Source organism: Chionomys nivalis, chromosome 5 (genome assembly GCF_950005125.1).
Source record: "Chionomys nivalis chromosome 5, mChiNiv1.1, whole genome shotgun sequence".
NCBI lineage: Eukaryota > Metazoa > Chordata > Mammalia > Rodentia > Cricetidae > Chionomys > Chionomys nivalis.
In genome coordinates, this window is record NC_080090.1 from 88391976 (window position 1) to 88409241 (window position 17266).

General features: G+C 44.7%; 1 protein-coding gene across 1 annotated transcript; it reads left to right on the forward strand.

Moving 5' to 3' along the window:
• Positions 1-1127: 1127 nt before the first annotated feature.
• Positions 1128-12531, forward strand: C4bpb (complement component 4 binding protein beta). The gene is made up of 7 exons (XM_057770757.1): positions 1128-1176; positions 1333-1502; positions 2014-2184; positions 3611-3787; positions 4334-4427; positions 11735-11861; positions 12379-12531. Exons 2-7 carry the CDS (start codon positions 1451-1453, stop codon positions 12529-12531), a joined length of 774 nt encoding a protein of 257 aa, XP_057626740.1. The 5' UTR covers positions 1128-1176; positions 1333-1450.
• The last annotated feature ends 4735 nt before the right edge of the window (positions 12532-17266 follow it).

Consider the following 17266-nt stretch of genomic DNA (forward strand, 5'->3'; position numbering starts at 1 on the left):
GAATAGTAAATGGAACCAAGCAGCACCCAGGAAGAGGCGGGTGTAGACAGGGAATAAGGTAAAACCCTTGCAGGAGCCCCTCCTTCAGGCAGACTGCTTCCCTTAGAACACTGCAGAGGCCCTCTGCTTTCAGAAACAGACACCTTTCCCTTCCTCTTCCAACCTGCCCAGAGTGAAGCATGTTTTCCCAGGCACTCTGGGATTCCTCATTCTTCCTCTGAAAGTGCCCCACCCCCAGCCCCCAGCAGCTGCTCCCCAACCTCCTTCGCAGAGGACAGCTTTTCTTCCTCTCGACTGCCTCCTGCCTCTCTGCAGTGACTTGTTCTACTGTTCTTTCCTTCACACTTAAAACTGTTCACAAGTTTCCTCCTGACTCTGTTTTAAAATTCTTTTATCAGTCAGACTAAGAACTCAAAGAGGAATTTCGGTTTCCCAGAAGCACTTAAACTTCCAGTCTTCAGTACCGAGACAGGCCTGAGGTAGCTGGAACGTGGAAGCTGATCTGGTATGGATGGATGGACTGAGGCATTCAAAACAAGGCTGCCTTGGCTCAGTGAAGGCTTGACTCAGAGCAGGGCCACACTGCTGCCTCCAAGGAAGACCGCTACTAGAGCTATTAAGAACAAGCTCTAGCTAGAACGTGGATGCCAGCCCAGGATAGGTGGTTGTGCTGAGCCATTTCTGATCCAAGCAGAAGGCTGTCATTGCTTCTAACAACACTTCACTTGTTCCAGAACACTGTAGCATTGAAACAATGGCCCGTGGAGAAACGCCTACCACCTGAGAAAAGTTGCTCCTTCAGTTGCCTCTGGGTAGACTTTGTCTCTCTAGGCCTTTCCACTGTGACTGTGCTGCAGTGTCTGACGAACTCAGCTTCCCCGGTCTTGTGTCTTTGGTGCACTCATTCACAGCTTGCGTTATCTCACCTGCCCATCAGCGCTATCCCTGGCACAGAAGAGAATTTAGAAGAGCGGGGAGGAGGCAACACTCAGTTTGATCTTCACTTTGAAAGTGCCACTGATCATTGCCCCATCTTCTGTCCCCAAAGCTGGAGAGAGCTGTAGGCAGTGGACTAAACACTGACAAATATTGACAGAAGTCAAGGTTGTCCAGGACCATTCGGCCCATGCCTGCTGGGGAAGGCTAAACCTGCAGCTCAAAGGAACTGCTCAACGGGTTTGTATTTCTAGAAACTGGGAAATTTCTTAAAAGTTTGAATATGGCAGTTCTGTAATCATCTTTTGTGGTTTCAAAGCCACTGGACACACCGTTTTCTCTCTGCTGTTCTTCCCTGTTACAGGAAAGTCTTTTTTTATTTCACGTTTGTTCCAGGAGGAAACTGTAACTCCTTCTCTAGAAGGAAGCTGTTCTGATTGTTAAGTGGTCAGAAGGATGCTTTTGATCGAAATTACGATTTAATTTCACCCTGGGTCAAGTAACTGCTCACCAAATGCTTTGTTGGGTTGTATGCTGTCTCGTGTGGCTGATTTCTGCCTTAGATGGTAAGTGTGATTTTCTTACAAGATATTTCATGTCAATGTGTGGTTTAAGAGGCATTCTGTGTAGGGTTTTAATGAAATTTAGATTTATAGTATTTATTAAAAATTCTCAATTAAGGTATATGCTCTATACTCATCTGGGACCTAGTTTATATTAATGGTGATCTTGCACCCTGGGATGGGTGGTCATTGGTGACTTGCTCTTTTTATTCTGGAACCCCCCAAAGTAACAATTTCAATATCCTGAGATGTCAACTATTAAAAACTCTAGGACTGAACTTGGGGAGGGATTGCTTATTCAGGAATGGATATATTGTGGCTGGATTTGACTACAGTGCTGATGATCTGTTTGGAAACATAACTTTAGAAATTCTTGGAGAATGGGGGGTGGGGATACACATTCCATGGAAGAGAGAGGATTAGTCTAGCACAGACTTGGAGGGAGGAACACAGTGAGATGTCCTTGCAGCCAGTGAGATGCCAAATGATTCCATTCCTTTCTTCCTTCCAACAGAGAGCTGTTCAGAACTTCCTCCAGTGGATAATAGTGTATTTGTTGCAAAGGAAGTAGAAGGACAGATTCTGGGGGATTACCTATGTATCAAAGGCTACCACTTGGTGGGAAAGCAGTCTTTGGTCCTCAATATCTCAGAGGAATCGGATGTCTCCCCCCCTGAGTGCCGCTGTGAGTTTGGTTTTGCTGTTCATATCACCATCTCCTTATCCTGTTATATCCTGCTTCCTGTAGGCCATGCTAAAATTGTACAAAAAAAATTAAACAAACAAAACCCCCTCAGTTTCTATGATGCTACTGTGCATTTCTCCCAGGTGATTCTGAGACAGGATCTCGTTACGGTAGACCATCATGTTGGCCTGGAATTTGATTTGTAGCCCCCAGGGACCTGGAACTTCCAACCCCAGCCAGTGCTGGGATTTCAGGCACATCTCCAATGCCTGTCCATCATCTTACTTTTAAACTAAAGAAAACTATATCCTTAGTTTATGTATCTGATAAGTGAGAGTCAGGTGGCTTTCTCCAGGTGACAAAACTCATTGTGTAGTCTTCCACAATGGCAGAGCATAATTTTTCCAGATTGCTCCTATTGTAGCCATTTTCTAATAAGCTGTGTTAATTTTATGTAAACCTAACATTTTAAACTCTCTTTCATATGGAAAAATTTGCATCCCTCTCCACTGACTCCTTATTTTCAACAAGAAAGAAACAACTAAAACAGATAAGAAAAGAGAAAGTAAGACACGAATAAGTATATATATTTGGCCAGATGAAAGAAAAGGAAAGATTTGCTTGAAACACAGACTTAAGATGTTTGAACAGTGTTCAATAACAGCAGTACAATGAACATGTTACTGGGCATAGCCCGTCATATGCTTCACTATGTGCAGTTCAGGTGTCACTCATCATTCTTGTGCATGACCATGTTGCTTGACATTGAAAAATGCCTGCCCATCCCAGATACGGAACTAATGACAGACTGAAGTTAAGCCTACTACCAAAGCCCAGCTTGGTGAATCAGTGAGTTTATTGAAGTTATTTCCAGAAGGATGGTGAGGGCTTACTTACAGGAGCAGAGATGACTCCAAGACAGCTGCATCACTGAAAGCCCACCAGCTGCGATGGTGGCTCACAGAAGCTGGGAACCTGCAGCTCTCTCTACAACTTGCATCTGAACAGGTTGAAAAATCTCTTTCAGACCACTCAACTGGCATGAGCAGCTCCCAGCAGTCCTTTTTATTGCTGATATAACCGTAGCGAGGGAAGAACCTTGTGAATTTGGTCAGGTTCAGGATCTTCCAGAGGCTTCTTAGCTGTTTTCTTGCTGAGTTCTTTCCCTTTAGAAGTTCCAGAGTCTTAATGAGCCTTCTTTTGAAGGCCGTAGGTCTTAAGGAGCTTTGGAGGAAATTCCCGCACAGTAGTCCACTCCTTTTTCCACAGTTATGGTACCTTGGCCTTTATGGTTTGACAATACCTATCCTTTTAGATAGACGGGCACCATTCTGTTCTGAGTTACTGTTATCTTTATGAAGCTTGGGGGACATGTGACTTTTACTTCTTCCTAGCCTCTCAGAGCACTGACTGTTCTTTTCTTCAGTGGGCCACTGTCCCGAGCCTGTACTGGGAAATGGCACGGCCAATTATTCTGGGCCTGTGAGTGCGAGAGACAAAATCACGTTTAAGTGCATTGATGGTTACATCCTCAAGGGAAGCAACTGGAGCCAGTGCCAAGAGGACCACACCTGGACACCTTCCCTACCCATATGCCGAAGTAGTAAGTACTGATTAGTATTGTCACTCTGGGTGACTATTGCCTTGTGCTGCCATGTTAGTATATACATTGAGTAAAAACTTCACCTGCCATATGAATTACTTCTCCTTCCACTGTGACCCAAATTTTCCTCTTTCCTTTCTTCCTCTTCCCTCCCCTCCTCTCCCAACTTCTGATCCTCCTGCTTTCACTTCAGGAGGGCTGAGATTGTAGGTGTGCCACCATTCTTGTTATCCCATGCTGGTGCCTGAACCCAGGGCTTCATGCATGCTAGGCAGGCACTCTGCCAGCTGAGCCACACCTTCTGCCCTAATTCGCTGTCTCTTGCACCCCACTCCCGGTCCCCTGTAGCTCAGGGGGTAAGCTGGGGGAAGAGGCTTTTCCACAGATGATTATGATTTCATGAGAACAGAATGGAGAACATGCTCCTGGGTCCCGCTTGTACCAGCATGAAGATGGGGGACTCTAGAGCCCACGCAGTGTAGGAAGCACTGCCCTGTGAACTGCACCCGGCTCTCACAAATCTCACTCCAGGCCGTCTTCCCTTAGGAGACTGTGACCCTCCTGGGATTCCGAGCCATGGCTATTTCGAAGGAGGCTCTTTTACTTCGGGATCTGTTGTTACCTATCACTGTCGAGACAGGTAAGCACAGAGCACCTTCATGTCCTTGTGCGAGTACTTCCCTTCCTATTGCTGGGACAAAGCACCATGGCCAAGGCCACGTGTAGACGGAAGGGTTGGTTTGGGTCTGTGGTTCCTGAGGGTAAGAGTCCATTGCTGTCACCACAGGGAGCATGACAGCAGGTGCATGGTGGCTGGAACAGCAAGCAGAGAGCTCACGTCTTCAACTGCAGGCACTTAGCACAGAGCATGAACTCAAAATGATATGAGTCTTTAAACCCTCAAACCACCCCTCTAGTGACATAATTCCTCCGACAAGGGCATACCTCCTAAGCCTTCCCAAACAATGCCACCAAGTGAGGATGGAGTATTCAAGTGCAGGAGACTATGGGGGACATCTGATCCAAACCACCACATGAGGAAAAGTGTTCATTTTTCCTGGTTATTCAACCAGTGGTCAGACTGGGACTCGGGAGAGAAAGCAAAAGGGTCCTGCAGGGAGATAGAGTTGCCATTTGTTTATATGGCATGCCCCTTTGTAATTCCTATTATGGCACACACTCGCTAGACCATCTTCCTAGCGTGACAGACATAGCCATGGTTGGGCCTTCTAAGGCTATATGAGGTGATCTGTGAATGGCGTTACTTCATTTTGGTTTGAGAAGAGCGAACTTCTGTCAGGTGTCCGTGCTGGCCGAAGAAATCTGCCCCTTTAATTTGTAGTCTCAGTGCTAGGAGCTTGTGTTGGGTGATTGCGACTATTGCTCTATCGCTGCTGGATTTTCGTCTTTGTTTTGGCCTTTGGTTGAGCATTCTCAGTACTTTAGGGAGGTAAGTGGGAGTCTACCTCGAATGGCCGATTCAGTTATTTAGTGTTTGATGGGTCCTGCTCCCGATGAGTCCTGATCCTATTGGGTTGAAGGGTAGATGGAAGACCCACACTGGGCCTTGGCTCCTCACCTACTGTTTCACTTCATGACCTATAAAATGGTCTTGGCAATTTTAATTACCTAGAGGGTCCCGTATGGAGAGTTCAGTCCAGTGGTTACTACCTCATGATCTTTTGGTTGATTGACTCTTTTCCTGACAAGCTTGCAGAAGTCTAGAAACAATGTTAGCAATGTCAGCTTAAATTGGGTAGAGGGCTGATGTAGTGTATTTTCCGTCTGAGCTTGTGCTGTGGATATCACTGAGAAGATCCCACGCATTTTTTTGTAAGTAGGTACAATGTCTGTCCTGAGGGTCTCCATTGTGTTGTGACAGCCTACATGACTGGCCTGCGTGCCCCATTCAGCCATGTAACCTGGTGGGGACTTTTTCAGTGTGACCTGCCTCACCATTTCCAGGTCATTGTAAGGATAGCCGAGCAGCACATGCTATGACGTTTTTGGTTTGTGTTTTTTGTTGCCCCTCATATCTCTCCGTGGCTCTTGTCCCCACAGTGGGTGTCTGTTAATGGAGCACTGCTGACTCTGCCAGTGAGGGAGCCAAAATGGAAGGCTCTGAACATGGCCCAACTTCCTGTGCTATGACGAGGACTGCTAGGACCTCACATTGCTAGGATCCATGCTCCTAAGTGCTATCAACTTGACCTTCATCAGCAGAGAAGCTTTCTGTCTTTCAGTAGTACGTTACTGCCCTCTGTTAAGGTGATTTCACTTTGCCTCTCCACCAATTTATCATTGCTTCTTTTTCCTTCACTGATGAGTGTGGTCCAACATTTCACTGGGCATAGTCATGCCTTCTTTGCTGTGGAAGAATCCTTTTGTACATTGTAAAAATGCATTGCTGTCATTGTTAATAAAAAGTTGATTGGCTGTAACTAGTCAGGATTTTCAGTGCAGAGAGAATGCTGGGAAGAAGAAGGGCAGGATCTGAAGGTCTTGAGCCAGACCAGAAGAAGCAACATGGGAAGTTTATAGATGAGGTAAATGTGCCTTGGGGCAGCACATAGGTTAATATTTACTAAGAAATTAACTTCTATTAAGAAATAGATTAATTGGATATATGAGCCACGGGGTCATGATGGGGGAACCCATAGACAGAGCTGACCTGAGCTTGTGGGAGCTCATGGACCCTGGACCAACAGTTAGAGAGCTCCATGGGACCAACCAAGGCCCTCTGCATGTGTGTGACAGTTATGTAGCTTGGTCTCTTTGTAAGGCTCCTAATAATAAGATCAGGAATTGTCCGTGGCACTTCCCTGGTTTTTGGGAACCTGTTCCTTATGCTGGATTACCTTACCAGCCTTGATGTGAAGGGAGGAGCTCAGTCCTGCCTCAACTTGCTAGGCCATGCTTTGCTCAAGCCTGTGGGAGGCCTGCCCCTTTCTGAATGGAGGTGGAGGAGGAGCGGAAAGGGGAGGGGTGTAGATGGGAAGTGGGGGGTCTTGGAGGAGAGGAGGGAGGGGAAACTGTGGTCAGTATGTAAAATAAATATAAAAACATGTTATTTTTTTTTAAAGAGCTGGCTCGAGACAAGCGTAAGCTATTGACTGAATATTTATAATTAATATTAAGTCTCTGTGTGGTTATTTGGGAGCCGCTGGTGGTACAGAGCTGATCAGGGTCCCAGAGATAAACTCCACCTACACTTCTTCTGTTGGTAATTAATGCGGGTACCAACACTGTTGGAGTTCTCTACTGAGGGAGAATGTGCTCTCTACATATCTAAGATAGTCTCACTTAACCCAAGTGGTTATCAGCGCTGTGCCGGCTGTGGCTGGGCCCACCGCTAATGTATCTAGCCTCCAGTGTCTTGACAACAGCTTCTGGGCCAATGGGTTTTATGGCTATTAAGACTTCGTAAGTAGTACACCATTTTTTTTCCCAACAGACACATGCATGGTCAGGACATTATTGGGTGTAAACTGTCTTCACACTCTGTACTTGCTCCATCTTGTTTTGCTTCCTGAAATGCCATGGGATAAGCTTCTGTACAGCCTCATACCTCTTTCTTGCTTGGCATTTGAACTGTAGTGTGGCCTTAGGTGGGAGGGACCAGCTATGGGAGGGAAGCCCTCTAGTCGTCAAGTAGCCCTACAAATTTCTGATTTGCTTAACCCAGACGAGAAGGAGGAAAGCTTGTGCCTCTGTGCCTTGTCTGTTACATCTGTGGCAATACTTCCTTTTTATCGTAATAGACGACACTCAAATATTTCATAAACAATCCAGGTCCTTGGACCCTGTTTGGATTAATGTCTCCTCAGCGTAATGCAATATTTGAACAGTTGATGGTTTGGTCCATTCCGCTAGGTCAGATATTGCTATCCCATGTCATATTGTGAAACTGTGTAAATAATCCTGGAGAAACGTGGTGAAAGTCCACCGATGGCTTTCCTAGAGGAAGACAAAATATTCTTGCCTTTCAACTACTGTATGAGAGCTGAAGAAATCATTGGACAAATACAGTACATAGAACACAATGGTGATGGCCCCTTTGTGTTTCCAAGACTTAAACAGTAGAGCAGTGTTAAGTATGGGCAAATACTGAAAGACACTTAAGGAAATGTTTCAACATCCTTAGTCATCAGAGAAATGCAAATCAAAACAACTCTGAGATTCCATCTTATACCTGTAAGAGTGACCAAGATCAAAAACACTGATGATAAACTATGATGGAGAGGTTGTGGGGAAAAGGGAACACTTCTGCATTGCTGGTGGGAATGCAAGCTGGTACAACCCCTTTGGATATCAGTGTGGCAATTTCTCAGAAAATTAGGAAACAACCTTCCTCAAGACCCAGTAATACCACTTTTGGGTATATATCCAAAGGATGCTCAGTTGTGCCACAAGGACATGTGTTCAACTATGTTCATAGCAGCTTTGTTTGTCATAGCCAGAACCTGGAAACAACCTAAATGTCCCTTGACCGAAGAATGGATAAGGAAAATGTGGTACATTTACACAATGGAGAAAAAAAATGACATCTTGAATTTTGCAGGAAAATGGATTGAGTGAGGTAACCCAGACACAGAAAGACAAATATCACATGTACTCACTCATAGGTGGTTTTTAAACATAAAGCAAAGAAAACCAGCCTACAAATCACAATCCCAGAGAACTTAGACAACAATAAGGACACTAAGAGAGACTTACATAGATCTAATCTACATGGGAAGTAGAAAGTAGAAAAAAGACAAGATCTCCTGAGTAAATTGGAAGCATGGGGACCTTGGGGGAGGACTAAAGAGCGAGGGGAGAGGCAGGGGAGTAGAAAAAAATGTAGAGCTCAATAAAAATCAATAAAAAATATTTAAAAAGTATGGCCAAATACGTCTTAAAGTTCCCAGTAACCAGTTGTCTTAAACTATGTCCCATCAGGCTTTTGGATAGGTCATGGCAACAAACTAAAAGGGTTACATACAAGGAGAGTGATGTTCACTCTCCCCAATTCATGGATTGTTTCTGTGATCTCTGGGTGCTCCCCCATACCTTTAGAAAATACTGGTATATGGTTTTAGACTCAGTGGGGTCACTGGTATGGTTTCTTGAGATTGGCTTTATGGTCAAAACATGTTTGTTTGCCATGCACCCTTTCCCATGGTAGTTTTCAAACACTTTCCCGGTAGTATGTCCACTCTCACAGTATATTCAGGGATTATGGTGTAGACCGGGGGGCATATGACCCAGTCTCAAAGTAAGCGCTGGGGCTATTTGTCTTCCGGAGCTCTTAGCTCCTGTTAAATGGTTCTTAAATTTATCTGGGTTTTTAGAAATGTGCATTTTTGACACCAGTAGCTATCTGCAGAGTGACTCTTTCTATGCTACAGGGAACTAGTATGCAGCCAACTCTATATGAGGAGTCTGTTTCAGGGGTGCGGAACCTTGGAAGAAGCCTCTGTTCTCTGTTTTCTGCAGAACCAGAGGCTCACTATACTGTCTGGCTCAGGGGAAACCTTGTCTCTCGTGGCATTTCCAACTGGAGGATTGGCCCAGATTTTCCCTTTTATTTCCTCGCACACACATGGGTGGCTGTTCTGGAATTCTAAAGGTACACGCTGTCTTAGGAGTTTGGAGTCTTTTCTTGAGGGAGTTCATTTCCAAAGTTTTATCGTCCAAATTTGGCCACTTGTCTGTTTTTTTAAAAGTGCATTACTGCCTGATGATTTCATACATGTAAATCACGCATTCTCATCATTTTCTTGCCCCCCCTCACCTCCTCTCACTCATCTGTCTCCCACTCCAACCAAATTCCTTCTTTCCACCAAGTTTCCCTCACACCCCTGTGTTGTGCTGGGGGACTCCCTCTGAGTTTAATTAGGGCTGTTTGCATCTGGGAGACTTCCTGGGCCACCTTCTTTCACCGAGTGGCCCTTTAGTCTCTCACCACTTTCACATTTACTTATTCAGAGTACAGCACACCCCTTTGTCTCTGTCTCCACCGGATCTGCCTGAGCTCCCTGGTATTGGTATTGTTGGCATAGCACAGCAACTGCGTGGATATCGGAGCTCATACCTGACTGGAGGTACCCAGTGCAAGACGACATTTCTCATCTCTGCTTTACAAGTCATTATAAGCACCAGATAGAGTCAGAACACACATTGCTTGTTTCATACCAAGTCTCTTCAAACATGACTGCAGTTCCTCTGTAGATGTCTCTATTTCCCTTGGCATGGGAATGTCTTTGGACTTGGACCAAGTATATCTAATGGCTGTTGTTAACCGCACTGCCGGGAGCTCCGCAGTTACACTTCATGGCTAACGGTTGCTGTTGCACAGTCCCACGGTCTCAGCAGGAGGCCCACGTTCTGTTTCTGCTTGAGCTTGGCTCTCAGTTCCACTGGAGGAGTGGAGGGTGTTTTAGGAGGATGCGGGCAGCTGAGGCAGGCAGATTGAGTCCTTATCTTCAGGGCATCTTAGCAGTAGGTCTTCTGAGTCTTGGCAGTCTCCTGCAGAATCACACTGTAAACTTGCATCTGCCAGCTCCAGCTTCTTTGCTGTTGACTTGTGCCCCTCTGGCATCTCTTCCTAACTTTTTTTCTTCCTGTAATCCAGCACGATTGTCATACATTGGCTGCTGTGGGCACTCAGGTTTCCTTTTGCTTTCCCACAACTGATTTGTCTGTTGCCTTCAACTTGGCTAGCAATCTTTCTTGGACTTTTGAGGTCTCCGTGTACTCACAGGGTGCTTCCTGTAAATCACATAATGGGGACACACTAAATCACATAGGTGGTATAGGACAGCCTAGGATTTCTCTGGTAGAACCCGTGTCTGCATCCAGAATTTCCTGACTCTGTTCTCTCTTGGAATTCTGCTGACAAAACTGATTTTATAAAAACCCTCCTAAGGAGGGCCTCAGAGACTTTAGGGGTGACAACTATTTCAAGATACCAAAGAAAGAAATCAGAGGACTCAATGGGAGTTTGGACATCTTTGATTATCAAGCAATCCTTGATAGCATCAGGCTAGAAAGCAAGGATCCACACCAAGCTAACAAGCATAGCAGCACCTGTATACAGAGGGAAGAGAGAGAATTCGGTTTCCGGTACTCAACACTGCAGTGACGAACTTTTCATGAGTGTTATCCGCTTGTCCAGCAGGCCTTGCCTTCCTGCTCTGTCTCCTGTCTCCAAAGGAGAGAAATGGCCAATATCCACTTCCTCCACATCAACAGGTGTGCCTACAGTCTGAGAACGCCTGCAGGAATGGAGTTGCTGACTGTCTCAGATACAGATAATGGAATATTTCCCACAGAGTCCAAGAGCAGAAGCCGTAAAGAAACCAGAAATGTAATGATTTAGATTTTGGACTCTTAAAGCATTGTAATAAGGGCTGGCCCTCCTTCAGGTGGTCTGGGCTCCCTCCTTGATAGGTTTCCTGCTCTTTCTTTCTCTTGACTTAATCCAGGTCATGTAACTTCATCAGCCTTTGAGTCTTAGTTTTGGATTCCCTTCTGTTTCCTGATCACAAACCACCGCTCTCATTTATCCATTCATCTGCGCCTGCATTTTAGACCTTAATACAGATGCCTGCTTAGTTTATGACCGATCAACCACTTCTTCCCTCGTCTGTGCCCCCCTAAAAACAAACAAACAAACAAACAAACAAACAAACAAACAAACACCCACCGGCCCAGAAATTCACACTTTCCTCCGTGTTATTTTGGGTTGACTCATCCCTTGGGTTTGCCCATCATTTCAGGAGAACTGTTTTATTTCCTGGCTGTTTTGTTAGGTTGGAGATAACTTAATCATACTCTAAGGCTCAGGGGGCAGGAAAGTGGATTTAATCACAGTTTGAAACACTAAAATACAGTGACACAAAACCTGTCTCCATCACTCACCTCAGAAGCTGCAAAGGCTAAGTGTTGTTCTGGCATCTCCAGGTACCACTTAGTGGGCACACAGAAGCTGCAATGCATTGATGGGGAGTGGAACAGTTCGTACCCTACCTGTGAGCCCATTCAGGAAGCCCCCAAACCGGCTGAGCAGATTGCACTCGAGAAAGCAATTGTAAGTAGGGGCTGTTTTCCATTTTGTTCTTAGCTGCCGTCTCGAGCCTGGCATTGCTATTGGCATATGCTTAGTGAATATCTGTTCAATGCTGGGTAATGCTTTAGAATGGCTTAACCTTGGCCTGATTGTGGAAGGGACCTCATGGAATACCAACCCATGTTTCTAGATAGCATTCCTGTTCATCGCCATTATCAAAGCATCTCACAAATCCTTCCTATGGGGTTTATTGTACTCAGTGCCTGAGATCTGTAAGTGCTGGCCACTGTGAGAAGCTGTTCCAAGTCTAGATTTGAATATATTCTGAACACATTTATTTTCCTTCAGACTAACTTTGGCCTGTATTTATTTTTGGAGAAATATTAATGACTATATTAAACCAGAAAACGTAAAGGACTGATCATGTCGAGGACTCAGACCCTAGTGAAGTTCCCTGGGTTCACAGCTTCTTGGTTTCAGAGTAGAGATCTGAATCTCAGATCCCCATTTATAACTTTAAAAGTTTTCCTTTCTCTAGCTTGCCTTTCAGGAGAGCAAGGACCTTTGCAGTGCCACAGAGAACTTTCTGAGAAGACTAAAGGAAAGCGGACTAACGATGGAGGAACTGAAGTATTTCCTGGAGATGAAGAAAATTAAGTTGAAGGCAGATTTTTTTACTGAAATATCATAGCTAAACAAAATAGTAACAGAAATACACGTGTGAATAAACTACTTCTGAAGGTGCTTGCAGGTTGTTCCTTGCTGAGCTGAAATGGCAAGGTCGTGTGACCATACAATCGATGTACTCTGGGGTATGCATGGGAATTTGACTTAGAATGTAGAAAGGCCAGCTATGGGGGTTATCTGCTCCAGACCAGAGTTGGCAGCATACTAGAGCAGAATGCAGACCTTAATTCTTTGGCTGTGTGGAGAATAAGAAATCATGTACCTGATCTGAGTGTACCTCACATAAGACATGGATTATTAGTCAAAAAATTCTGAGACAAGAACTAACCTTTCATTCTGGAAAAATATACTTACAACAATTACATCTTTAAAATCACCTATTGAGTCCCATACAGCCCCAAGCACTAGAGATGATTACCCGTGCTATTGATTGTTCAGACAACTTGATAGTAAGTCCCTATTGCCTGAGGCATCACATACTTATGACATACTACATGGAGAAAAATATCTGGTATTTAACTGCAAGCTTCATCCCTTCTGGATAATATTCACAGTGCTGGAAGAGGTGCTATACATGCTCCCAGAGGAGACAAGTAATCATTAATATCTCCTTCAGCTATGAACCTGCAAGCTATAATAACCATCTATATACAAGATATGCCCCTTGGTATAATAGTGGCACAAACGTTAGGGGAATAACCAACCACTTTTTGATTGACTTTAAGACCTATTTCATGAGATGGAATCTATCCCTGACACCATGTAAGTAGCCAAGACCCTGAGACTAGATAGGTCCTAGGTCTTAGGGGAAAATGTACAACAAATATTCTGCAAAAGGACCATAGCAATAAAATGACTCCCAATAACACACTGCTGTACCCATAGATCAGGGCGTCACTCAGTCCTCAGCAGAGAAGCTTCTTAAAGGAGGTGATAATTTGCACAGACAACTGGATAATATGCAGAGTAGAGACTTTGCAATTGCTCAGCTCTGAATGGGATATCTTTATCACACTACTACCCTTAAAACTCAGGCATTATGCAGAAGAGAGTTGAAAGCTTTAAAAACCAGGGGTGGTAAATGACTTTAAGGATAAAGCCTTTTCAGACACAACAGGAAAGATGCACCTATGAACTCATTGAGGCTGTGACAGAATGCCGAGACCTGCACAAACACAAGCAGGACAAGATCCAGCATAGAGGAAAGGAAGTAGGCACAAGTCCCACCCTCAGCTAATAAGCTGATCTCAGTTCATAGCAGCTGGGAGAGAGGAAACCACTGTTTTCAATGGAGTCACACTGTGTAGCAACCACATTCCAGGGCAGGCCCCATGTTCAGGAATAGTTAGTACAAATCAGAGTCCATGGTTTTAGTAATTTCTTTTCTTCTTGGTTTTTAAAGACAGGATTTCTCTGGTGTTGTGCTCACTCTCCTTGAACTCTATAGATCAGGCTGACCTGAATTCACAGATCCGCCTGCTTCTGCCTCATGAGTGCTAAGATTAAAAGCGTGAGCCACCATTGTCGGGTATCTTTTATTTTTTTAAGAGAAAGAAAGAACATGAAGTCTTGTGAATGAGGGGAGTTAGGAGGAGTGGAAGGATGGACAAATATTATAAAAATATACTGTGTGAAATTCTCAAGGAGTATTAACATTAAAATGTTTCCAACAAAACGCAATAAATAAAATGACCCATTGGGACAGAAATAGAATTAGGCCCCAAACTCTTCCTACACCGGGTTTATGAAGCCAGGTTTCTAAACCTTATGTGGCAACACTGTTATTGCCTTTTCGATAATTCCCAGCCCCCACATCACCACGGGTCTAAGATGGTAGTGTACCACAGGTGTATTTTCTTCTCCTTATTTAAAGAGTAGGAGATACAGGAGCCCCAAGCCTTCCCTAAGGCGCTTTAATGTTTTAAAATGAATTTTTGATTCACTTTTTTTTTTCCCAGAAAGGGTTGCTGAGATGCAGGAAAGATGGACTGTGTTCAGGCAACAGCGTGTGACTCGGGTTGGCTTCGATGAAACATGAGCAATGGTTAAATCCAGCCAACAGCGAGTTTTAGAATGTATATTAGAGAATTTGCACTTCGTTTTTAGGCAGAATGCACATGGTTTCCAAGCAGTGAAATGAGAACACAGAGGATGATTTCCTGACAGTGGCAAGGAAAACCCTCCGTGGGTGGAGGTGGAAAATAATCGAGATGGAGAAACAATAAAGGGTTACTGAAGTGGTTCAAGTATGTGCCCCAAAGTTCGTGTTCGAGACTACTCCAATGGGGCTTCTATTGCTGTGGTGAAACGCCATGACCAAAAGCAAATTGGGAAGGAAAGGGTTAATTTGGTTTGCACTTCCATTCAGTTTAATCACTGAAGGAAGTTGGGGCAGGAACTCAAGCAGGTCTGGAACCTGGAGGAAGGAGCTGATGCAGAGGCTGTGGAGGGGTGCTGCTTACTTGATGTGGGATTCCCCTCTGTATGCTGTGAATATGTTTTATTACCCTTGGTTAATAAAGAATCTGTTTGGGCCTATTGCAGCACAGAATAGAGCAAGGTAAGAATTCCAAGCAGATCGAGGAGAAAAGAAAGCAGAGGCAGAGAGACTTTATGTAGCCGCCAAAGCTGACAGATGCCAGATGGAACCTTACTGGTAAACCACGAGCCTTGTGGCAAAATACAAGATAACAGAGATGGGTTAATTCAAGATGTAAGATGTAGTTCATAAGAACCTCGAGCTAATAGGCCAAGCAGTGTTTTAGATAATATAGTTTCTGTGTGATTACTTCGCGTCTGGGTGGCCAGGAACGAACAAGTGACCTCCGCTACTTTGTTTCTCACGGCTTGCAGAACCCAGGACCATCAGCCCAGGATGGAGCCCCCCACAATGGACTGGGACCTCCATTGAGCACTAATAAGAAATGCCCTACAGGTTTGCCTAAAGCGCCTTCATAGGGAAACATTTTCTTAATTGAGGTTCCTTCCTCTCAAGTGATTTTAGCTTAGCAGTTCTCAACCTGTGTGTCGCAGCCCCTTTGGGAGTCCGACAGCCTCTCACAGAGCTTGCATTTCAGATGCTCTGCTTCTCAGATATTTACATTATGATTGATACCAGTGTTGTAAAACTGAATGAGGGAGGACCTGGGGGGGGCGTGACAAAATACACCATGCAGAGAGAGCTTGAGTGTGGAGTTTATTTAAGAAGAGGGTGTTGGTTTTCTATTTCCATCCATTTGCATGCAAAATTCAAGATGTCATTGTTTTTTACCGCTGAGTAGTACTCTAATATGTATATATTCCATACTTTCTTCATCCATTCTTCCATTGAAGGGCATCTAGGTTGTTTCCAGGTTCTGGCTATTACAAATAATGCTGCTATGAACATAGTTGAACAAATGCTTTTGTCATATGATAGGGCATCTCTTGGGTATATTCCCAAGAGTGGTATTGCTGGATCTTGGGGTAGGTTGATCCCGAATTTCCTGAGAAATTGCCACACTGATTTCCAAAATGGTTGCACAAGTTTGCATTCCCAACAGCAATGGATGAGTGTACCCCTTACTCCACAATCTCTCCAGCAAAGGCTATCATTGGTGTTTTTGATTTTAGCCATTCTGACAGGTGTAAGATGGTATCTCAAAATTGTTTTAATTTGCATTTCCCTGATCGCTAAGGAGATTGAGCATGACCTTAAGTGTCTTTTGGCCATTTGAATTTCTTCTGTTGAGAATTCTCTGTTCAGTTCAGTGCCCCATTTTTTAATTGGGTTAATTAGCATTTTAAAGTCTAGTTTCTTGAGTTCTTTATATATTTTGGAGATCAGACCTTTGTCTGCTGCAGGGTTGGTGAAGATCTTCTCCCAGTCAGTGAGTTGCCCAAGTGAGGTATCCCAGACCCAAAAAGATGAACATGGGATGTACTCACTCATAATTGGTTTCTAGCCATAAATAAAGGACATTGAGCATATAATTTGTGATCCTAGAGAAGCTAAATAAGAAGGTGAACCCAAAGAAAAACATATAATCATCCGCCTGAATATGAACCTTCATCTGGCAATGGATCGAGATAGAGACAGAGACCCACATTGGAGCACTGGACTGAGCTCCTAAGGTCCAAATGAGGAGAAGGAGGGAGAACATGAGCAAGGAAGTCAGGACCACGAGGGGGTGCACCCACCCACTGTGACAGTGGAACTGATCTATTGGGAGCTCACCAAGGCCAGCTGGACAGGGACTGAATAAGCATGGGATGAAACCGGACTCTCTGAACATGGTGGACAATGAAGACTGATGAGAAGCCAAGGACAATGGCACTAGGTTTCGATCCTAATGCATGAACTGACTTTGTGGGAGCCTAGCCTGTTTGGATGCTCACCCTCCTGGACCTAGATAGAAGTGGGAGGACCTTGGATTTCCTGCAGGGCAGGGAATCTGGACTGCTCTTCAGTCTCAAGAGGGAGGGGGAATGGAGTGGGGGGAGGGGAAGAGGTGTAGGGAGAGGGGGAGGGGAGTGGGGGGAGGGGAGTGGGGGAGGGGGTGATATGTGGGAGGAGGGGGAGGGAAATGGAAAACGGGGAGGAGGCGGAAATTTTTTTCAACAACTAAAAAAAAAGGAAAAAAAAGAAAAAGAAAGGGAAAAAAGAAGAGGGTGTTGGGAGGGTAGGGGGGGGAGAGAGGGAAGGGAGAGATACAGAAAGGGGGGTGGACACCAGGAGCTGCTTGCTTGGGCAAAAGAGA

What these genes read in the sequence shown, in the direction of transcription:
- C4bpb (XM_057770757.1), top strand. Translation starts at nt 1,451, where the DNA reads ATGCTTTGTTGGGTTGTATGCTGTCTCGTGTGGCTGATTTCTGCCTTA. An exon ending in GCTGATTTCTGCCTTAGATG is followed by an intron (nt 1,503 to 2,013) that starts GTAAGTGTGATT and finishes TCCTTCCAACAG; the next exon opens with AGAGCTGTTCAGAACTTCCT. An exon ending in ACCTATCACTGTCGAGACAG is followed by an intron (nt 4,428 to 11,734) that starts GTAAGCACAGAG and finishes TGGCATCTCCAG; the next exon opens with GTACCACTTAGTGGGCACAC.